This window comes from Curcuma longa, chromosome 10 (assembly GCF_044706935.1).
Source record: "Curcuma longa cultivar G26 ecotype Majalengka, Jawa Barat chromosome 10, ITB_CL_G26_1.1, whole genome shotgun sequence".
Classification (NCBI taxonomy): domain Eukaryota; kingdom Viridiplantae; phylum Streptophyta; class Magnoliopsida; order Zingiberales; family Zingiberaceae; genus Curcuma; species Curcuma longa.
The window spans coordinates 2,024,551-2,049,377 of NC_133870.1; the positions used below are offsets into that span (position 1 = coordinate 2,024,551).

At 36.8% G+C, this 24,827-nt stretch overlaps 1 protein-coding gene across 1 annotated transcript; it reads right to left on the bottom strand.

Annotated features, from left to right (window-relative positions):
• Positions 1-8,144: 8,144 nt before the first annotated feature.
• Positions 8,145-14,161, bottom strand: LOC141836068 (potassium channel KOR2-like). The gene is made up of 13 exons (XM_074723476.1): positions 14,133-14,161; positions 13,830-14,051; positions 13,684-13,747; positions 13,271-13,607; positions 12,827-13,122; positions 12,622-12,702; positions 12,427-12,525; positions 11,751-11,972; positions 11,504-11,689; positions 11,361-11,436; positions 10,999-11,293; positions 8,533-8,611; positions 8,145-8,150 (listed from the first exon to the last, which is right to left on the bottom strand). Exons 1-13 carry the CDS (start codon positions 14,150-14,152, stop codon positions 8,145-8,147), a joined length of 1,983 nt encoding a protein of 660 aa, XP_074579577.1. The 5' UTR covers positions 14,153-14,161.
• Between the last annotated feature and the right edge of the window lie 10,666 nt (positions 14,162-24,827).

Sequence of the window (24,827 nt, forward strand, 5' to 3'; positions counted from 1 at the left end):
TCCCACAATCCGTATTGGCCATGAATCATAGAAGAGGCAAATTGAGGAAGTGGGAGAGCTCTATAACACCCCACTCGACTCTTTGTTCAGGGTGTAGAAGATATATTCATCTTGGGAATACCTCAAGTGAGGAAGAAGAGACACGAGTTTCACCTCTCCAGCAAAGTAACTCTTTATCTTGAGATTAGAGTTAGTGTCCTCAGCAAAAGGTAATGGAAAAAGAGATGACAGAGACCAACAGATAGAGGTTGCGACCTGAAGATGTTGAATGCTCCTTGAAGGAGAAAAGAGTCAGGGTAATAATTCATGTTATGTTGTTTATATCATAAACTCACGTCGTGATATTTATATCATAAATGGGGTGTGTCATTCAGATCATAAAAAAAACATATGAGATGATATAAAAGTAAATATATACTTTTGAGTCCTATTCCTCAGTCCTTTCGCCTTGTTGTGACTTTCTCACAAATCAAAAAAACACTAAATCACTTCCTTCGCACTAGGGTAATAGAGCAAACCCTAATAAGATTGTTCAAGAATGGACTAAAGCTAGAAAGCTCTTTACCAAGCATGAAAAATATAATATCAACCCTAGAAACTAACCTTCTCAACAAGAATCACAATGAAATCATAACAGCTTAAATATCTCTTCGTGATCTCTCTCTAACAGAGGAAATACATACAAGGGGGAGGAGACTTAAAGATTGAAGACTATAAAGATGTCTCGATCAAAGAGAGGAACTTCAATCTTGAACTTTTGACTCCATGTTTACACTTTTGTTTTACAATTCCAAGGTTTATGATGTTGAATCTCAAACTTATCAAACTTTCATGATGTTTGTTGGATGAGGGAGAACCAAGTCTGAGATTACTGCAAATCAAAATGAAAATTGTGAGCTTTGAACATTTAAATTTGGGTCAAAGACTAAGCATACAATGCCATGAACGACTCACTTCAAGGATATATTTGGCTGCTGCTCCAGTTTGCTTCTATAAATAAGGCATAGCACCTTCTTCAGCTAAGTCCTATTAAGGTGCCCTCTTCTCCTATCCCATATTCATTCCAGAAGTAACTTAGAGGGTGAGGTCTATTCATCTACCATGCAACTCAAAGCCTGGGCCTCCTCAGCCTTCAGATAACCACTGATAGGTGAGATTGCCTCATTTGGTTGACAACAAAAGTGAGATTCTCTAGAAAGTGAGGCAATCTACGTCTTACTCTCAAGTTAACACCCTTATGCATGGAGATCTACCCTTCAATGGAGCTACACGATCTTCTTGGTTGTTCATGGGCTGAGATGCACCTGACCCTACCCTTCCTTGACCGGGGCCTAACCCAGCCCATCAGAACCCAGTACAACCACACTGATAGGGAAGATAGAATGTTTGGCCCACATGCATCTTGCGTGGTTGGCTTCACAGGAAACCATACACTTCCCACGATCCTTACATGCCTATAAATATCCCTTCTTGCAACAAGAGGATCAAGATTTTACCATAATGTTCACTCTCTACTTTGTCCTCTTCTCTCCCGTGTTCTGCTGGCAGATACAGCAGCAGCTCGCCTGCTCGTGGTGATACTTTAGACCCCAGCAAGAGGACCAAAATTTTCCATAATGTTCACCCTCTCCTCTATCCTCTCATCTTCCTTTTATTGTGTTTTGCCAACATCAGTTAAAAAATTAAGTCAACAATTATCTTACTTGACTCTGATACCTTGCTGAGAAAATTACCTTGAAAGAGAATCGCCCAAGATTCGATCTTCAAAATATGCAAGTATACCAAAAACATGCGAATATCAAATTCTAAAACATACACTACTAATTCTTTTGGTTTTGTACAGTTACTTTTCAGTTTTAGGACATTGGTAGAGTGACAACCAGCACAGTCATTTATGAGAATTGTTTATTTATCTATATTGCCTTTTGTGGAATGTGGAACTGTCCATTAACTGTGTCAATGTATACATAGTTTTCTTACAAGTTTAGAGGTTTAACTGAGTTGCAGTTGCAGCCCATGTCTGAAGTTTAGTACTCAACAGTTTGGTAGGCTCCCAGTTGTATCTTCCTGGTGCAATAAAGATCCATGAAGAATTCCTTGTACACTGTAAACATGGATTGTTTACTTCTTTCAGTTAATATTATGTCAATGTTGATGTGACGATCATGTGCTATCTGATACCGGATCGTGTCTTTTAATCGTAGTTTACTTCTTCTGTCCTGCATAATGAGTTAAACTGCATAACACGCTGACTTTTTGTACTATCCAAGTATTCTCCTCTCAATGTGATGGTATACTTTAAATCTATTAATTCATTTCCCTTGACCAATGAGGCCATGATACACTTGTTAAATAATTCTTTGTGGAAATTTAAGTTGGGTTCACCTGGTATAACTAGGAGAGGAAGGAGAAGAGGCACAAAAGCAACACAAAATGTGTGAGCAATTTATGATTTATATAAATTTTTGTGTCATTTTCCTTCCCCATCCTCCTATCTTTCTAATTGAATCAAGTCGGTGCTGGGGCATTCATGGATGCATACGCATCATCCTCTAGGGAATTCTGTCGAAATTCATGTATAAAAATGACGCAAACAGACAAATTCTTTTGCACAAATATATATTGCAATTGTTTTGATGAGTTAATTGTTTTGTTGGCAGGTTAAGCACGTAATGGGGTTGCTTCATGAATCTGGCCCCTTCAAAGAAGGAATTCTATGAGCATCGCAGCTTCTATTCCTCCCAGATAAATAGTTGAAAGCGAAGCAGCACGCATCATATGATGTTTGTAAACCCGGTCAGAAATTCTCGCTGTTAAAATGAAATGGAAGGAGGATGGTATCAGAGTTCCTCTTATTATCTAACCATCATTACATAATTTATTTGTAATTTATAGTTACGTAATATTGCATAAAAGCGAAAGGAAATCGTCTTCATTAGTTTTTATGTCCTGAAAATTTGTGATGGTGACTCAATGTCTATGGTGCTTTTTGTTCAAACAACAGAATAAAAGAAAATAGTTATTCTTATAAAATTAAACAGATATTTATTGCTATGAAACGCTACAAAGGTATTTTAATAATAATGTTTTGAAGACTTAACAATTTTTCCAAAAGTGATGACTTTTTAGTGAATAAATTTGTAGTATGAGACCAGGGTGATTTAGGAATCTAATCATAGTTCTTAATTGGATTTGGATATGATTTTCTTTCTCATTATTTTCCTTGGAAACATTTCCCTTTAGCTCGCAATGCTGCAACGATCACTTCGACCGGGGATGTTGGGATTTCAGCAGGTAGCTGGCCTTCATTGCAGCAAATTTATTGGCGTCCTTCAGATTGAAGAGTGATAGTTTGTATTTGTTTTTGAATAAGATTATATATATATATAAAAGAGAGATATTTTGCTGCGCGACTCCTCGTCCGTGTTGACAGCTGATGATTACGGGCGAAGGATCGCTAGCGGCATATGAAGGCGAAGGATCGCCGAAGATTGGCGCGATTTTGGGAACGCGTATCCAGAGCGGCGTCGTGTGGAGATTTTGGGATTCAGCAGCGAGGAATTGGGCGCGCGATTTTGGGAAAGGTGGGATTTTGTTTCGTCGTCACGGAGGAAGCAGACGAAGCGGAAAAAACGTTCTACGTTAGCTGTCGTGGATGAGGAGTCATGCAGCTTAGCAACTCTGTATATATCTTTTGCTTGTGTTGATGATGATTACCTATTTAGCTGTATACCTATTGGCTATCCACTCTTGCATAAAGTGTAATTTGCCACTCCAGCGATCTCACACAGTCAGCCTCATGCTGTGAGGAGGTAAATCGAGAAGTTGTAGTTGATCATGACGGAGGAGGGTATTATCTCGATTTCGTCGAGATTCGAATCTTTGTCCTTTTTTGTAATTCTGTTTCATCGTAATCAATTTAGTTATGTTCTAGGAGCACCTATTAGCTATCTAGAGTGGACGTCTGATTGCTCTCCATCATCATTCACTCTTTTTTATTTTTTGTTTTGGATAATCCATGTATAACTCTTTTGAATCCATTAATTTTAAGGTGATTGATCTGATTCTATAAAAAAATTTTATCAACTATAAAGATAAATTAAGAAAAACGAATAGTGCGTTGTTCACAGTCAATTATCTTTCCATTGGAGAAAATCAATCTGTATTGCATTATAGTTAGGAATTGATCAATGGATGTTGGGTTCACTACGCAAGTACCTTACCATTGCATCGTAATCTTAGAGGTACATATCTTCCGAAGATAGAGTTCAAGGTTTAGCAAGGATTAAATCTCATTATTGGGATTGTAATAGATTTGTGTATGTTGTTAATTTGGAGAAGTTTAGTGGTTCTTTTATTATGATTATAGCATTCTATCTTAGTCCGACTCATAGCATGAAAGTTGGATTAAAAGTGGGCCAAAATAGTATTAGTGATATAATCATTATTAGTGATATTGGTTTATTTCATAATTTATTAGTTTAAGTTTGACTTTAAATTTTGATATCTTTGCAAAGAATTTAAGTTAAGTCTTGCATTTGTATTTGATATATTTTTAAGTTGTGGAAGAACTTAATAAGATATACATGGAATTTGAGGAGCTCATAACTCAATGAGGTCAAGTGTTGATGATCACTTGACATTACTAGGCATTACACTCAATGACTTAGAGGTCCAATGGAGTTTGGAGAAGGTTGGATGAGACATCCAAGTGACGGTAGGATAAGAAACATCAAGGTAGTGTTGGAGCAACTTATGTAGCATGACTTGACGTGGACAAATTGGTTGGTTCGGTGGCTTAAGGTTTGTTAGATCAAAGAAGAATGTTATAAGAAATTCAAGGGACTGCAAAATGAAGAGCATTGAGGCATAACGTTGATAGAAGTTGAAAGAAGATAAACTATATAGGGGAAGAGTGAAAAATATACTTGGAATGGGCGACTCACTGCATCCAAAGAATTGAGAATCGAGAAATGACCTTGGTGGGGAAGTCAAACCATAGAAGGTAAGCTTTTACCCAAGTTGTGAGAGTTGAGCGACATATATCATTAGGACATGGTATATCTCTCACTCAATTATTATGATGATCATAGTTAGGGCTTTAGTCGAATGAAAGTATTTCTAGTCGATCAGCGAGATGAGTTGATGAAAGAGTTGACCCAAGTTGATTAGTCAACGAATATAATATTATTGTTCATGGATGAGTTGATTGAGCAATTAACTAATTTGTAATCAATTGTATAATAGTAAATTTTAACCAACTGTTACTACAACAAGAAATTCAAAAGTAGTCATTGATTTGATAAAGTTATACCACAACGATTTGATGGCTTGAGGGCTATAATGGATTTATGATGGATTTTAATTGATTGAGGTAGCCATTGGTATACTAAAGGCTGAAGTAATTGAAAAATCAATTGATTGACGATAGATTTAGTCTAGTGATCTGCAACGGACTAACATAACATAATAAAGCTAAAGGAGATTGAAGGCTATATAAAGGGGACTAATGTGAGCGTTTGAAGGATGATGAAATAGTGATTGTTTTAATCTATTTAACCTTTCCTTGTAATTCTATTAACTTTCTCTAAGCTTCATTGTGATGTTCATGTTGCAAGAGGTTTCTTCTTTAAAAGTTATCCACGAATGAGAAACATAGTGGGCTTTTGGGAGTGAATGACCAATAAGTCATAGGTCATGGAGTAACAATGGGGAGTTCAAACCACACATACTTGATGAAGACCACTAGATACTTGGCATGTAAAATGAGAGCCTCTTAAAATGAAGGTGATTTCTATGAGGAAGAGTAAGGGTTTGAGTGTAAATGTACATTTGAGAGGAAAGGAATTAGACTTAAGTGCGTACTCTTCTGCAAAAAGGTGGAATCCGCCACCTTAGCGGCCCCACACGATCGGCCCCACGATCATTTGTGCGTACTCAATCATAGAAGTAGTTGGAGTCAAAGTACCAATTGATTAATTTGGGAACTCAATCGACTGATGAGTCAGTTGATTGAGTCAGAGTCAATTTAGAAATAAATAGAACATATTATATGTTTCAGTCGACTATTGAGTCATCAGTCGATTAGTCTAAAGAACCAAGCAATTGATGATTGATGGCAACAAGATAAAAAACCATTAAAGTTGACATTTTGGAAGATGATAATTAAGATACCTACGATGTCAAAATTAGTTGACTAAGATGATAATTAAGATACCTACAATGTCAAAATTAGTTGTTAAAATCGACTAATCAATTGACTACGATGAAGAAGTAGTTGACTAATCAATGAGAAAATTTGATTTTAAAGATAAAATTCAAACTTGAAGTTGTCGCAATGTATATGGGCTTATTATGGTAACTGTGGAAAACAAGAGAGAACTTGAAAACTCAATCTTATGTGTTCTAACTTCTAAGTGTTTTTCTCAATTGTTCTCTCCAAAACTCTTCTTTGTTGTAATATCTTGTGTTCAATTTTTCAATCTTTCTAAAAAGGTATTGTAAGAGATTTCTCTATCTCCAATTGTTGATCAAGAAAGGAAAAAATAGTAATGCATTCGAGGAGTGATCCACTTAAAAAATCATTGGTCATGGAGTATGAGTTCAAGGGGATTATGGAACCATGTTAAATTTTTGCATATTGAGCTATTTGCATCTTTGGTTTTGTTATTTTACCTTTTTTGTTGCATAACAAGCCTTGTAGAAACAAGAATAATATGTGAATGAGGCTATTCACCCCCCTTAGCCTCCTTAGACAAATCCAACAACTATTTCATTACATTGAGAATTTCAAACTTGATTCACCAAATGACTAAGTCATGGAGTAGGACATGAGCTCCAAACCATGTTAAATATCTAAGTTAGCAAATTATTTTGTGTACTCTAACTTGTGAATCTATATAAGCACAACCGGAGAAAAGCTATGTGTTGCTTGACCTTGCACTAAGCTAAGCAAGAGCGAGAAAAAAAATTCATTCAAAGGTCAAAAGTGTTATTCCCCTTCCCCCCACCCACCCATTCGCCTCTATCTATCCAAGTCATCCGCAATTCTTACACTAATAAGTATCAACGTAAGGTTAAGAAGGGCTCACTCTCTACCAAGTAGTGAACTAGAGAATAAAGCATCCTAATACTATCAACAATTAGTATCAAAGCGGGTTCACTTTTAAAAGACTAATTACCACCGATGAAGTAGATGGCCAGATATCATTACACACCACCAAATCTTGAAAAAGAATTCGAGATATGAAAATAACATATGAAGGTATTTTTCAAAACTAACTTCAATTTAACTTTAATTTCTCTGATTTAACATTTTGATACTATCAAACCTCAAATGTAAATATATTATCTTCTCTCCAATCATATAAAATGAAACATACCAAAAATGTATCATGTTAAGTCATATCATATATATAAAATGAAACATACCAAAAATGTGTCATGTTAAGTCATACCAGTTAAGAATTAGAATTGTAAGTCATGTTAGGTTAACAAGCATAAGTATCTTAATGATTAACAAGAGTATGAACAAAAATCTTTACTGATCAAAATGTCATTGGTGGTGGAGACTTGTGGTGAAGAAAATTACAACTATGGAGGTTGCTCGATAATGGGAAAAAAGTTAATTAATTAAAGTGTAGGATGTAGAAGCGTACTAGATGAGGAGGGATGAATAGCACGTACCTCTTTTTCATTTATTTTTAAAATTTTAATTTTCTTTTATCAAAGATAGCAGCAGAATATGTTTATAAAAGCATATTTGCACAATTGAAAAAACCTTCAATTTCTTTCACACTTGTCATGCGTGGAGATTTGTGCAAGAAAAGAATGTGGGAGAGAAAGTGGGGCAAGTGTGATCCCTAAGAATATATGTTTATAAAACCAATTTGCACAATTGAAAAAAACTTGTTCAATTTCTTTGCAATTCAAATGTCATTTGTAATTGTCAATTTCATCGCACCTATCCATCATAAAAAATTGATTAATTCATGATGGTTACTTTTCATTCCAATTGTTGCAAATTATTATAGTGTTCTTGTTATTGCAATGCTCATTTATATATGTTATAGAGTGTCATAAAATCAAATGTTTGACGATGCATGAATGCATGATTCACACGGCTAAATCAGTGAAAAATGCATCTACAGCTGTAAGAAATGGATATAAAAACAGCATCAAAGTCACAGAGAACTATCATAAGCAGAGTAATATGATATGTTAAATTTGTAAAATAATTCATTTTTCCAACCTGAAATAAAGGCTGAAAAGTTATTCACATGTTCGCTAGTTTTTTTAGGTCCCATGTTAATATCATAGCTGCTGATAGAGAATACTAAGCTCCAATAAAAACTAGATGATATATAGTTGTGTGAGTCAACTAAATTAATATTATATAGGTAATTGAAGAAGAAAAAGAAAAATTTGTCAATTAAGTTCCTGTGTGATCCAATATTATTCCATGATTTCTTTCTACTGTGGAAATGGACATGATCAGTTGTATCAATCATTTTGTTTGGTTTCTTGCTTTACCAGTGCTGCATCCTCAAGAATATTAACTAGAGATTGGTTCCCACACTTATGCCCCTCGTCAACAGCTGTGTTTCCCCACCTGCATTTACAAAAATAAACTACATTGCCTTAGGCTATATATATCTGCATGTGTAAAGATGCACTTGCTTAATTTTGTGCTATTGTTGAGTTAAGAGGATTTCTATCTAGGGATTAACTTTATCATTTACAGATAGTGAATCAGAAATCTCAGTTGTTGGGATGATCTCTTTAGAACATTGAGGTTTCATCCTCATGGAAATTTCATTGGTTGAGTTGAGGTCTCATCCTCGTGAACTTTTGTCCTCGTGCCTTCTTTTGAATAATTTCTAAAGAATTGCTGCTACATTGCCTCATTTGGAAGATCCATCGGTTTTAGTTATTTAATTTTGAATTGTTAGATCAAAAGTGACAAAGTCATAGATGTTGTTACTTGGAATTCCAAACTACATGTAAGTTTTATCCTCTCTTATAGGCGTGTTTGATAACATGTATATGTTTGTAAACTTTTTGGTATTAAGGTATTTATTAAGAATGTATGGAATGTTTTTGTTACCCTTTATCTAAAGTATTTAGTTAAGGAGATAGTAAACTTGATGATTGACTTAATAGATTGAGTGTGCAGCCGGGTGGAGTGTTTACCTTGGCGATGGATCGAGATTAAGGAGCAACAAATTGGTTCAAAGACTTGTGTTGTGATGTGTTTTGGATTTATTTCATATAGACCTTATAATAAGAGAATTTAGTTCAATGTAAGGAGTGATACTTAGTGAGATCATTCTTAGGTCAGCTATGACATCAACCAACTAATTTGATCGATCAATGGATTGTTATCATTTTTTGTGTTTCCCTTGATGTTTGTTTCATTTAGGGTTCACTAGTTGATTGACCATAACTATCAGTCTATTAGCATTGATCATATCTAACAGATCATGATTTTTTCCTTCATTTCCATCAATGACTATTTCATCAAAGCTGCATTAGTTGATCAATTAATCGATTAGTCAATAGAAAACACATTTTTAGTAGATTTTGAGTTATTTGCCCAGTCGACTCAGTCATCAGTCAATTGATATGTTGATTATGATCCATCTAATAATTGAGTTTGCATATGTTTAGAGCTATCCTCAACCGAGTACATTTGCTCTCGAGTCTCAACTCACCAAATAACTACCTTATGTCGCGAGACCTTCTCCTATCAAACTTTTCATCTCTCGGATGCACTAAGCTCTTGACTTCTTTCTTATGTCATTCTTCTTGTTTGATTACTTAGTATGCCTCTAGCTATCTCGTATTAAGTTTTTAATCCTTTGAATCCATCGAGCCCTCGTTTTCTTCCCTGTGTCATCCTTCTTACTCCACTTATGTAATTTGTTTCCTAAACACAACTTCATACCACCCTTCTTCGATCTCCACGAACCTTGAATCATCATCTACCCATGACCTTAGCCACACCAAGTTGTTTCCATATGTGTATACCAAAGTCCATGCATATTCCGACACATATATCAAACACAGACACAAAGTCTAACTTAAATTCTTTGTTCAATTTTAGGATATGTAAGCATGAGTTTGTAAAATCCACATGGAACTATTATAAAATTTCTAAGATATAATAGGGTATGCAATTTCGCAATCACTCTTAGTTTTAGTCCATGGATTTCATTTGTGAGGGCATAAACCTATATACACCTCGACCAAAGGATGTGATGAAGCATCATATTCTAATGGAAATACATAGTACCATGTTATTGAATTCAAACTTAGTGCTACTAGAGGGAAGTCTTATTAGTGACTCATCATATTTTAAGTAGGATTCTAATTAAATAAAAGACCCAAACTCCATATGAACCTTGGAAGAAAAGAAACCCTAACTAACTGCTCAATAACTTGGGGGTGTAGGGTGATGATTAGACTACCAAATCCTAAAAGAAGTAAGGTTATTGAAGGAGGTATATATAGAGTGCATATTCTTGGATATGCACAGCAAATTAAGGCTTATCTATAAGGTTTATCTAGAGAAGGTTTGAATCCTAAAGAACTTTCAATACTTCAACATTGAATACATTCCAAGGACCCACAACATGTAGGTTGATAACCTTTTGAAGATTGCAACAATGACTTGTAGAGAGAGTTTGAAAAAATGTTTATAGAGGATGACCCAAAATGGGTGTCTGAAATGGGACAGTGATTATTATGGAGCTTATTGTGAACCTTTCTGAGTTCAAATCACCATGTTCACTTCAATCAACAAGGTGATCATTTTCCATGTCTTATCCAAGTTTCAGTAACAATCAAAAGTTTCAGTACCAAAAGTTTCAGTAACAATCAATGGGACACAACTCAATAGCATCAAAGAAAGTATTGCTTTAGTATGAGATGGATTAAGCTTCACCTTAGTAAGCATATTCACAAACTAATAGGCAAACTGCAGTGAATGTAAAGTACCTGTCTTTAGAAAGAACATCTGCTCCAGACTCAATAAGGATAGTAGCAGCAAGGCACAAGCCTTGTGAAGCAGCAACATGAAGTGGTGTCCTTTCATCATAGTTTCTGGAGTTAGGGTCAACTCCATATTTCAGCAACCCTCGCAGTAACTTCATGTTGTTATCTGTGACAGCTTCACAGAGAAAGCTCCCAGCATCATCCAGATTCACGATGCCACCATTTTCCACCAAGACTGCTGCAATCACTTCATGTCCTGCCTTCAGAGCTTCCAACAATGGAGAGTTTCCAAACTTATCTGGGCAAATCAGTTGTGTCAGAACAAGACCAATGCATTCATTCCTGTCTGATGAGGGAACACTGACCTATGCAATTAACATCGACTCCGCGTTTGATAAGAAACTTCACTACCTGCTCATGTCCTCTACCAGCAGCCATATGCTGCAACAGAATAAACAGACACAAGTGACTGTGGATTTGAGTTGTTCAGACAAAAGCAATTGCTTACGAGTGCAGTTCTGCCATCATAATTTGCAGTATTTGGATCTGCTCCGCCATTGATTAGGTGTTTAAGACGGTTGATGTCCCCGTAATAAGCCGTGCTGCTGAGGCCTAATGCTAGCTCTTCTTCTTGCTTTGCGATAAGGTGTCTAATGTGAGGCTCCAGCTGCAAGATGCCTGGTTCTCTCCGTTTCTGTCGAAAGCTGCAAATATTAACAAGGTTGATTGAATCTTGTAGCTGCTGGTTTAGGTACCTCAAGTAAGTTGATGAGCATCTGAGTATGATCCTTCATGTGCAGCTGCAATATGCTGTCCCACGATTGCTTTTCTATGAGCAGGAGTTTACAGAGTTCACAAACACGCACCCCAAATGGCTGCGGGATATGGCAGAGTAAAGCCACATCACCCAGTGTATCAGAGGTCGTGAGTTCCACAATTGATTCCTCTGCACCATCTTCTCCAATGAAGAGTTCCTCCTTTTTGAAAGAGATAAGAGAAAAAGAACTAAGAAAATAAAAGAGGAAAAAAGATTTTAAAAAAAAACTTTTTTGTTTGATTTGTTTGTCTTTACCAAAGAGACAAGAAGAAGAGATATGGGCACAGAGACATCACTAGCTCTTGTGGAAGATGGGACAAAGGAAGAAGAGAAAAACGACCCAAAGAGTTCTTTATCATACAATTGGAATATAGAATCCATAAAGGAGTTGAAAGTTTCAAGTGTTCTCATTGTTGTAAGTCGGGCCATAGTAAACAAATTATAGGATTTGAAAAGAGAAATAGAACAATGTAGAAGAAATAAGATGACTGAATACAACACCTACACTAATAATAATAAATCCAGAACTTTTCTTGCTATGCAAATTGATTGTTTGCATAATTTGCTTTGTTGATTTTGTTTGTTTCATCGATCGATTATAAGTTAACTTTTACCAGATATCCCTGTAGTACTATGTAGACTCCATTCGCTGGACTTCCTTGTTCCACAATCATTTCTCCTGGGAGAAACAATTCTTCATTCAACCTCATCACCTGCATGGATCCATTCAGTATCTGAAGCTTTAGTTATGAACTTATGATGAATAATGCAATTAAAGCATCTCAAAAATGGCAAAGTTGCAATCATACAATCTGATAAAGGAATTCCTCTGAACATCCTTTGAAAAGGGGGACCTTACATATCAAATCGAGATATAGAGTTCGAGATATCTGCAAGAGTTTATACTCAGATTGGTTAGTTCACTTGGAGGAATAACCAAGTAATATGATATAGGAGGAGAATGCCAAAAATCCTTTTCTTTCGAGGAATATCTAAACTAATAGTTATACATACCTTGGATCTCACATCCACTGGGATGTTCTCCAGAATACATTCTTTCCTGTAGCTATTCTCATACTGTAATCTGAAATGGTCTTTGATCTGTGATCTTATACCTTTCTCAAGTTTGTTTCTGTTCATGTACTCGATGAGATCTGACATCTTGTCTCGAAATTGCTCAGTCTTCGACCCCTTAACGATCAACGCAGTCATATTGCCAATCACATAGGCTCCAAGTATCATGGTCAGAGATATGTAGACCATGACAAAAATCATCTCTCTGGTATTCACAGCATGTATATCTCCATATCCTAAAAAATTCAGTGGCACAATGTATCGAAACAACACGACATGAAATAGATCTAGAGGAAAAACTATTTTGAGGACTCTGGTGCTACCAAGAAAGTGTGTGTGTGTGTGTGTGTGTTCATCTTTTAAGTTTACTTTCTCATGACTCACCAACAGTTGCCAATGTAACGAAGGAGAAATATAAGGAGGTGATGTATCGTCTCCAAAAGTGAATATCCCTGAAGTTGTTGTACTGGTAGTTCCCTAGTGTCAGGCTTCCAATCCATGTATTCCCTTCTTGTTCTTGTGGCACCATTAATGCTAGGTAATAGAAAACACAGGCAGCTGTGTGTACGCAGTACAGTTCAGCCATAAGAAGCTTCACTATCCTCGTGACGAGATAGTTTATCCTGATGTCCTTCTCCATCGTTTTGAAGAACTGAATGATCTTCCTCGCGCGAAATACTCGGACCCATGTGAGGAACCTGATTGCTTCATTTCCTGTTGCCTACGGTTAGGAAATTAACACAAGGTTAAGATTTTATGAAGTTTGTGTGTGCTATCTGATTTTGGTCGTGCTTTACCTTGTAGATGGAATCCCATGGGAAGCATCCGAGAAGATCAACTGCAAAACTTCCCTTGAGATAGCTGCAACACAGGAATCATGCTCGGCAGTTTGTCATCTCAATTAGAATGTATAATGTAATGCTGATGGACATGCATGGCTCACCGCAAAGCAATCCTCCTCCTATGGCTGATCATTGTGTAGGTCTCCAGGTCCCTGTAAGGCACCAAGAATTGAATGACTATGTCGACCAAGAAAATGATCTGCGCGCAGTCCAGGCCTTCCAACTGCTCTGGCAAGCCTCTGAAGAAACCAAACTCCAGCGAAGTGAAGAAGATGGAGTAGATCGCCCACAGAAATACCACATTCTCCCACATCCCATACCACCTGACACGGATTCGTTCCTAGTTATGTGTCTTTAAATCTATTACTTGAACGTGCAATTAATAGAGGTCTGCATGTGTTTACCTTCCATCAGGATTTATCATAAAACCATAACAATCCCTCGAGCTCTTTAGCTCTGTTCCACCGCACTCGCTCCGTCCAAGTCGACATGGTTTGCCTATCAAAGTCGGCCTACTGCCGACCGAGCCTTCGACGTTATCCGCCACTCGTTTCAGTTCAGACTCCTCGTTCACTTCTTCTCCCATCTTCCCTTACTCTTCTTCTTCTTCCTCTCTACTGACTCAATGTTCACGCCTTGTGCATGGAGAGCAGGATCCCTTATATAATTAAATCGATCGGACGTTGTTGGGCATACTGTATTGGAGCGAGCATACATTAATTGCACCCACTACGATGTGATACGATTGGTGGCTAAAGGAACAGAATGAGTTTGTTCTGGTTTGTGCCATCATATCACTTCAACTGTGACATGCTTCATGCCAAGTTAATTGACACTTTGCTTCCACGAATGTAAAAAAATATTTCATATTTCTACTCTTACCTGAACCCGAACCTTCATTAATACTGCTGGTAGCAAAGGCTGATAGGTCAAAGATGCTATGTATTTCTGTTAAATATAGCGCACCAGTTTGCAAGTGTGAGGACGTATATATATCTGATTAAAGTACATGTGTAGTGAGATAGATGCGTATGGGTGGATGGTTCAGCTTATTCCACTAAGTGTATTGTACCTGTAGTGGCTATGTGGTCGTATTAGGTTACAGGAAAGATGCATGATCAGAGAAGACAAAGGTAGCACTTTGGCTTTATTTCTCGGTTTAATTTGAAGGCATGAGTGGAAGAGAGAGTAGAACGTACGTAGGTCGTAGGGCCATGGCATTTGGTGCTCGAGAGGAGCCATCCATGTATTTGTACGACCACAGGCCAGCACCTTTATCTCTCTTAATATAACATCAGTTGGAAGGTATATATATATCACCAGAGCTACAAAATTAGTTTCAGGACTAGTGGTGGATGCCACTGAAGCTGCAAAATGTTGGTAATGGACAATAGTTTTTTAGAATTGTGTGTTTTTATATAGAATCAAGGTTTGAATGTTTAGTTTCCTTGAGGTTTGATGAGTCAAGGTGAAGTGGATTAGGTTAAGTAACTCTTTTCATCTAGTAGCTCAGTCGAGTTGGTGACTATGAGTTTCAATACAAATGATCATATGGGTTGTGAGTAGAGTAGGATATATATATGAGTCAGTTTGAAAGACTATGGGCGACTTCGTGTCTTGCTTGAGAAATTTCCATTTAGATATTGATCTACTCAAGTTAAGAAAGCCTTGATATAGATTATGAACTACGTCATAATGCACTCACATCACATTGTTATGTGATTTAAAACTAAGTATGGGAGCATTGTTGGAAAAGTGAATGAAAATAGATGGAAGAAGGACTCCAATGTATATATATAGGAGTTTAGTCCCACTTAAAGTTGTGGCATTGAGGTTAGTTTATAATGAATCATAATTTTTTGTATTATGGGTATGTAGGGATGAGAAGTTCTCTCTGACATGAGCCCCTAAAAGGGGATGCAAATCTAAGGCTCGAATTTCACTAAATTCAATTGATTTGTGTGTGAGTGTGACTTCTCTAAGGAGGTCAACTAATATTTTTTTCACATGGATTATTTTTTTTCTATTTGCTCAAGTGTGTAACGAATACATTAATGATTAATCTAACATGGTTGAAAGTTAATGGCTGACCTGTAACCACTTGGATGGTAACGGTTGCCATTGATGGTCAGTTGCTAGAATTTAACTCGGGCGAGTAGAGACAATGAATGACCTTTCTTTGATCATCAATTAGTAGGTTTAATGCTGTTTAAGATTCAAAGCCTATATAAGTAGGCTCCTACCTTGGGCAGAAGGTATGAAAAATAGTCAAAAGAATCTTTCTCCTACCCTACGTTCTCCATCTCCTTACAAGGCAGATCTGCTCGACAAGTCTTTTTTATTCCCCCAATGATAAGAATTTGGGTACAATTTAGTTTGTCACATATAATTAGTGCTTGATTGTGAACGTGTCGAGCAATTGTATTATGGGAAACAGACGTCTAATAAAACCTCTAAACACAGTCGAAGGAGACGAATCTATTTACTTGTCAGCCTAGTTTGCTTTCCTACTTGGCACCTCCATGCTTGGCGTGATGGCTTGGCAGTTCATTAGCTCTACTTGGCCTCCCGTTCAATAACTTCCTGCTAGCCTCCTAGCTCGACAATTCAACAGCTCTGCTTAGCCTCTTGCTCAGCAATTCCTTACCAACCTTCCCACTCAATCTCCCTACCCAACTCAAACGGTAGCTCGGCTCACTTGGGCTACTCCACCCACTCGGCAACTCAGCACACTTGGACCATTCGAGCCACTCGATAGCTTGACTTTCTTGGTACCAAACAGTTTAGCCTTCTCTAGCAGTTCAGCTTATTCAACCCCAGCTCAACAACAAATCAAGCTCATCTTGATAAACTAGATAAACCTGAATTTTTAAATCTAATAATTTTTAATTTCTCAAATTATTTCTGACAATAATCATAAATAAAAAGTAAGATTATCCAACCGTTTTAAAACAGACTAGAATTAGCTAACAAGCCTGACGAGGGCCATATGGGCTAGAGCAATACGACACAATCATATTTAAATCCAATCATGAAGCAATTGTTCCCACATCTTTAGAACTTTTGGTTGTTGATAAAGAAGCATGGGAATAAATGAACTCACGACATTTGCAAATAACAGCAAAGAATATGATAATCTTCATTTCTCACTTTATGAAATATATGATTGAGAAATTCACAGTTTGAAGTAGAAGATAATGATATATCTAATGTCCCAGGGATATAGCACAAGTGGTAAAATATGAGTGGCACAAATATAAACATCTAGGGTTAATTCTCAACAAAGGCATTTATTCAATGTGATTGATTTTCAGAAAATCTGACTAAGTATCGAGCCGCTTTTTGCTTCTCGAATTTATTTTAATAGCTAGTGAAAAACTTTCATAGAAGCAGATTGATCATCTTCAAAATTAATCAGTTCGAAGAGTTGAATACTTGAATTTAAAAAATATATCAGTAATCATATACCAATAATGATAGATAAGAAAGTGATGCAAGAGGATACTAAAAATTTTTATTACTATTTTTGATAATTTTTATTTTTAATAAATTTTAAAATTTTGGTATTTAGGATAATTTTAACAATTTTTATTTTTTTTATATTTGAGGATTTTAAATCCATTTAGGATTTTTAGGATTTTGAGTCCGTTAAAATTTTCTTTTCTATTAGAATTTTTTATTTCTTTACAAGTTAGGGTTTGGGTCCATATAAGTATCTTGTTAGTTGATGTTTAAGAAGTTTTTGATTTAATAATATTTTTTGACAGTATCATTTATTTTCGTATCTCCTGGTATTCTTTTGAATAAACAAGTTTTAGACGATTAATTTTCGATGTTCGTAGTTGATCAACAGAATCAATATTGGCCGCAGGATAATCGCTATCCCACCCGGCGTCAATTGGTATTAGAGCTCTTAAATCCGATGGGTCATAATTGTGGTCGTAACAGATAGGTTGCAGTAGAGGAAGTTTCGCACCGTGATCGTAGCACTCGAGACGAGATCTTCACGATCTATAAAGATAAGTCACAAAGTTATCTCAACGTCTAGCGGTGCAAGATTGTAAAGGTCGTAAGTTCCCTTATCCTAATTCTACTTCTACTTTTAAAAACTCCTATCACAATCGTGAAAGTCATGGCCAAAAGGGGCGGTATGGAGATATCGAATTTCTAGTTGATCTTCCCGAATTTTTTGGTACATCCTAGATCGAGGAATTTATTGATTGTCTTAATGAAGTGGAGATGATTTTTTATTATGAGGAAGTATCAGATTGTGTTAAAGTAAAATTGATTGTCATCAAACTCAGAAGCCAAACATCCACATGGTGAGAGCAATTGCGATGCTCATGTGACAGATGCAGCAAGGCTAAAATACAAATTGGGAGTAGATGAAAGATTACTTTCTTCTATTTGATGAATACACTCAATCTCTATCTCAGCAACTTCATACATTGAGATAAGATGCAAGTTCCCAATGTATCCTAGTTGGTGAAAAGTTACAGAACCAAAAGCTAATGATTAGGGGTGAACAAAACTATTGGTCAGCTCACCCTCAAGATTCGTATTCTATCCAACCATCTCTCACAGGGTAACAATATATTGATTAAGGAAGACATGGAAGGCGAGACTGAGGCAATTGATTATCTAGTTTACGATGATGCAGACGAAGAGGAGATAGACCTAGACGAAGTGTTAATCAAAGAAGAAGCCCACTTTGTCTGACGACAATCAGCAGTCTGGTTCATCTATCGACGAAGCCCCAGTCTCCATCATCTCACCTTACATTGATTTAACATCCCAATTTATTCAGCATGATGAAGATAAGACAGAGTCAACTGGTGAGCCAATATATGATGAGGTACTTTATGATGATGATTATGACGATGATGAAGTGGATGAAGTTGGTGTGGATCTTCAGAGGAAGAAGCAAAACAAACTAAAGATGCTAATATAGATGAGTGTCAAGATTTTAATATGGATGATATCGATGAAAAGTTCAAGTTTGATTTTATGGCTCCCCCTCCCACAAAGCTATCTCCGGAGAGGGATGACTTTAATGTCTTTAACCTCTATCACAATCTACATGGTCCAGACATTGAACTAATACCAAAGGTGAACAAGGATAAGATAGAGGAAAAGCGTGCAGAGATTGTAGTGATGAAAGATGAGCATCACATCTTGAAGTATGGCGAGAATGATACTGACTTGAGGAAGCAAGCAATCATCAAGCAAACCTTCGACCATCAACTTTAAAAGGATAAGGAACAACTACAAGCTTCACATGTAGAAAATGAGGAAGCCAAGCTTGAAAGTGGAAAGGGTGTTGAGTCTGTTGTTGATAATTTTATGCAGGATATGGATCTTAGTATAGATCTTTGCAGGACAGTTGATTGGGTCGAAACTATTCCCTACAACTCTAGGAAATAATACAAATTTCATAGATTTCTCTAGCATTTTTTATCATAGTCAATTTGGAGCTTCTCTTACAACAAATTTAAATTCATAGAAATGTCATTTCAACATATGTGAAGTTTCTCCAAATTGTCATTTTCTTATGATAGCACCAAGGTTATCATTATGGGGAGTTTCATTGTGATCCATTAGAGCCTCCTTGGACAATCATGTTTAGGGACATCACGGATCCCATTGAAATTAAAAAGAATATGTTGGTGTCATCACAGTTAGGTGCAATTTGCAAGAAAAAAAGTGTTTGGGGGATGCGAAGATGGACAAGAGAAGCATCCACGATGTCATGCTCGTTAGTGGATCGATGAGGATTCCTAAAGTCCAACAACTACTAAAAAATTTTGCCGAATTGATGTCAGATCTTCTTCCTAGGCGACCACTTTACATTATTCTAAACTCGAGGATGAGTTTCAACTTGGGGTGACTGATGCAGAAGGATCCAAAGATTTTTATTACTATTTTTGATAATTTTTATGTTTAATAATTTTTAAGATTTTTGATAGTTAGGATAGTTTTGAAATTTTTCATTTTTTTTATATTTGAAGATTTTAGGATGAGCCCATTAAAAATTTTCTTTTCTATTATAATTTTTTCTTTTCTTTACAAGTTAGGGTTTGAGTCTATATAAGCATCTTGTTAGTTGATGTTTAAGAAGAAATTTTTAGTTTAATAATATTTTTTGATAGTGCGGTTTATTTCCTATCTCTTGATATTCTTTCAAATAAACATGTTTTAAATGATTGATTTCTGATGTTCGTAGTTGATCAATGGAATCAATATTACCGCAAGATAATCGCTATCCTATCCGGTATCAGAAAGTTGGTGAAGAAGAAATTAATAGAGGAGTGCATGGATTAGAGAACTACATTAAAGGAGAACACTAGCGAAAATATGTAGATAATAATTGAGCAGGAAAACAACCAAAGAGGGAGGTCAAATAGAGACAATAAGTAAGGATTCTATTAACTTCAGCAAAAGGTGGAATCCGCCACCCCAACGGCCCCACACAGTCGGCTTCACGACCATTTATAAGGAGGTAAACCGGAAAGTTACAGTTGACCACTGCGGGGGAGGAGATTGCCTCGGCTTCGGAGATTCGATCCTTGCCCACTTCAATAAGTCTGTCTTATACTAATCAACTCAACCATGCTCCAGGGGCTAAGATTCTATTACCAAAGAAATGTAAAGGTAGTTAGCGAGAGAGGACTCCTTTTAGAGCTCATAATATAAGATACCACATAATTTGATTAACAACAATAAAATCTGAAAGTGACATAACATGACTTAAATATTTGAGTTGAAAAGAATTACCTCATTAGAAATTCATTTTAAAAAATATAATTTTTATTTGATATAGTCAGAAAGTTTAGATTAATATTAAAATTATGAAGTTATTTTTGAAAAATATAATATATATTTTGAAACATTAATGCTTGGAGGGGCAATGTTCTCTTCCTCAAGACATTCCGATGTGGTGGATGCCTCATTAACTTCAATCCCGGAATTAAATTAACATTTGAACTTCTTTTTGGTGATCAATAGCATCTCCTTTTCCTCCTCACTCTTGGATGAAGATGTTGATGCTTCCTGATTTACTTTCTTACAGAGAATCATGAGATCAACCATTTGAGACCGACCGTGTGACTTCTACTTTTTGTTGAAATTGGATGAAGATGTTGATGCTTCCTCGATCTTTATTTACTTTATTGAATTCACTCTCTTTATTAGAAGTGATTTCCATTCATTTTAGTATCGAGTGCAAGTTTTCTAATTTTACAAAAATTTCTATCAACAAAAAAAAACATGCTTAAACTTGTATTTTTTTATAACAATATATCCATTTAAAAAACTCATCTATAAATTGATGATTGTTGGGATCGTTGACGTCGCTAGAGAGAGGTAAATAGTGATTCACTTTACTTCGATCATTCTCGTGTACTCATCTATAATTGATTAGTGCACAACAGAAAAAACACATAGATCAAAACCAAGAGCAAAAACAAACGCAAACACACACCGAATTAATGTGGTTCAGAATTCTCGATTCTTACTACATGGCCTACCATCCTAGTGAATAATCAACTAGCTCTCTTTTTATCGGATATCTTATGGAGATGGAGAAATATCTTATAATACTTGTTGTTATACAAGAAAATATAATACAAAGTAAATAATAATTTACACAAAACTCTCGCTTTGGTCGATTTGTAATCATTTTAGAGTATATTCCTTCTAAGGTCTAAAAATGCAACAACAATATCCTCCAAAACCCCCAAGAATCAACGTCGAAAATCTCCTTGAAACTCTTCAGCCTTCAAATCGAGATTGATTTTAGTCTATTAGTAGATTATTCATCATTATCAGTCGATTACTCAATTGAATTCAAGTGTTGTGCCTATTAACCATGAATAGTCGATTCTTACTATTCATCAATCAATTAATGCTCAAACAATTGAGTATCGCAGTCGATTTAGAAACCTTATGTTCACTACAATAGTGACATCAACCGATTATTATTGTTCACCAATTGACTGCTGCCACATCAGTAGAGTTCTCGACCCAAAAATCTTATGTTCGTTATAATACTGCTAACAGTAGACTATTATTGTTCACTAATCGACTGTTGCTACATCAGCCAAGTTTCCAACTTAATCCAGAAACCATCTATTCGCTGCAATAGTCGATTATTACTGTTCATCAATTGATTGATTCCAAATCAATCAAATTGAAATTGAAAGTTTAATTAAAATTCATGGTTTGAAAAATATTTTTAAAAATTATAAGTTATTTATTTTATTGACTTGGATTAACCTTTGAGACACATGAGAAGTTTGCCTTATGGTTAACAAAGAGCTCTAAGGAAGTGTTAGATTAAAGGGGAGGTCCAAAATTAAAAGAGCAACCTATTTCAAAATTATCTTTTATAAATCATTAAAAACCCCTTGAAAAATATTTAAAAATCCATTTCAAAATCATATTTTAAAATTATTCTCTTGATTTGGGTCAAACCCTAAGACATATAGGGAGGTTACTTTGTGGTTAACAAAGAACCCTAAGGACATGTCAAGTTTAGGGGGAGATCTTAATTAATAGGATAATAAATAATTTTTCAAAAATATCTATTTTAGAAATCCTCTGAAAATATTTTTAAAACTTATTTTGAAAATCTTCAAAAAACTCATATGAAAAACACTTTTGAAAACCGTTTTAAAAACTCTTTTGATTTTTTAAAAAAAATATTTTACAAAATTATTTTAAAATCTATTATGGTCTTTCAAGAAATGTCTAGACTATATTGTGACTATAAGAAATATCTTAATTATTGGTGCAAGAACTTTTTTAATGACTAAAAAGGTGGAGAAGGGAACTAAATTAAAAATCTAAAATTCTCTTTGATTAATAAAACCCTGACGTGATTGAACTTAAGAAATTGTTAAACATTAAAAAAGAAGAGATTGTTGGTGTAGGGAGCAACAATCTGCCTTGAAGGTTTCTATGTTTGATAATATATCTAGGTCTGGTCAGTTTAATCAAGGGTTTATCCAAACAAGACCTAATATTTGGATGTGAGTAAAGCCTAGTCAGGTTAAAGTTGACCAGAAGATTAACAAGAAGTCCTAGTCAGTTGGACCTGACAAGAAGTCCTAGTTGGAGGCTAGGCAGGAGAAGTCATAGTTGGAGGCTAGGTAGGAGACATCCTAGTTAGCAGCTAGGCAGGAGAAGTCCTTGTTAGAGGCTAGGCAGGAAGTCTTGGTTTGAGGTTGGGCAAGAAGTCCTAGTAAGTGAAGTTGGGCAGGAAGTCTTGATCTGTGGGATTGGGTAGGTGGGAAGTCTATTAATTGACTAATCCTAACTGGAAGTTAGACAAGGGAAAGTTCAAGCAGGTTAAGAGTGATCGGATGTTTTGCAGGTGGGAAGCCTACTAAGTGACTAGTCCTAACTGGGGTTTAGGCAAGAGAAAGTCCAAGCAAGTCAAGAATGATCGGATGTTTAGCAGGTGGAAAGTTTACTTAGTAACTAATCCTAACTGGAAGTTAGGTATGGGTAAGCCTAGTAGGTTAGACCTATAGGATAAGACTTAAGTAAGCCTAATAGGTCAGACAGACTATAGTTAGACTTAGGTTACTTGTTTATGTGTATGCTTATCTTATAGGAACCAGGAGCTAGAAGCAAGACTGAAGAAGCATAAGAGAAGCAAACAGAAGTAGCCGAACCAAGCTCGGAGTCAACTCAGGTTAAACCTAAGTTGACTGGATCCGAGCACCCGGATAATGCTTCGAGTGCCAGATAATGTTCTAGACTCTCGGACCGTTAGAGTGCCCTTGGTTGGTCCAGGCACCCAAATCAAGATGACTTGGCCTCAATAAAGATCGACGGAATCGGGTCGGATCGGTCTGGGGCATCCGAAAAGGGATCCAGATGAACAATTACGTCTTTCTAAGGCCCTCAATGTGCACCATAAGGAGCAACTCTAACTCTCCTAATTCTTCATCCTGCGGTGTTGCTGAACACAAAAGGAGCCTAGCTCGTGCCACCGAGGAAGCTCCAGGAAGGATGCGCTGCGCTCAAGACTTCAAAATCGGCCAACTCGAGTATTTGGTTATTTTAATATTGTCTTACTTATTTATACTTTAATTTCCATTATTGATTTGACTGTAAGATGAGTTTCTCCGCCTCCGGACAAAGGTCTGGAAAGGAGACCACTAGTAGACGGGTGCTTCCTATATATATGTAACACCCATATTATTTGTCCCTATTTTTAGGATTTTTAATTAGATTTAAAATTATAATAAAGATCCTTTAGTTAAATAATAGAAGGGAGTTTGATAAAATAAAATAGGTGAAAAGATTCGTCTTTGCAAGACGAATCTAACAAAATTTGTTTGGGTCAATTTGGAAGTCGTTTGATGGCCGAACCAAGCGAACCAAAATTTTGTCTGGTTCAATTTGAGAAATTAGACCCGGTTTAATCGGGATTTCTTAACCCCCGAAGTTAGGAGTACTGTGCACTCCTATTTATAAAATAGTTTTTTCCGCCCACCGCCTCCTCTCCGCGCGACTCGCGCCCAAGCAAGCCGCGTCCGCCCGCCCGCCGCTCGATTCCGCCGGCGGAAAACTCGGAACGGATCCCGGTAGGAGGCTATAAGAGGAGGCCGCGACCCAACCCTAGCCACCAGCCGCCTCCTCCTTTCCCTCTGCTCGCATCTGCCGTGTGAAGACGCCTTCGCCGCCGCCGCGTGGAGAAGCAGAGCAGCCGCCGCACAGCGTCGCCAACCACCCTCTGCCGCGGATCGCCTTCCACCGGTGCCTAGCCGCGCCACTACCGGAGCACTGCTGCCGCTGCCCTGTTTGCGTGGAGAAGCAGCAGCTGCCACCTCCTCTGTTTCTGATCACCGACGAGGCTCAGCGCCGCCGTGAGCCGGCTGCCGCGTGGAGGAGACCGGACCGCTGCCGCCGCCAAGCGCTCCCCCTCCCCTGACCGCCGTTGACGCCGTTCGTGGAAGAGGAGCAGCCGACGCCGCGTCTGCCCTGTTCGGCCTGGTTCACGCGAGGAAGAAGAAGACGGGATTAATTGATCGGGTAAGTTAATTTAAGGGTTTTAATTAGATTAATTAATTAAGATTAGGGTGATTAAT

What these genes read in the sequence shown, in the direction of transcription:
- LOC141836068 (XM_074723476.1), bottom strand. Translation starts at nt 14,152, where the DNA reads ATGATAAATCCTGATGGAAG. An exon ending in CGTTACATTGGCAACTGTTG is followed by an intron (nt 13,123 to 13,270) that starts GTGAGTCATGAG and finishes TGAATTTTTTAG; the next exon opens with GATATGGAGATATACATGCT. An exon ending in ATGATGGCAGAACTGCACTC is followed by an intron (nt 11,437 to 11,503) that starts GTAAGCAATTGC and finishes ATTCTGTTGCAG; the next exon opens with CATATGGCTGCTGGTAGAGG.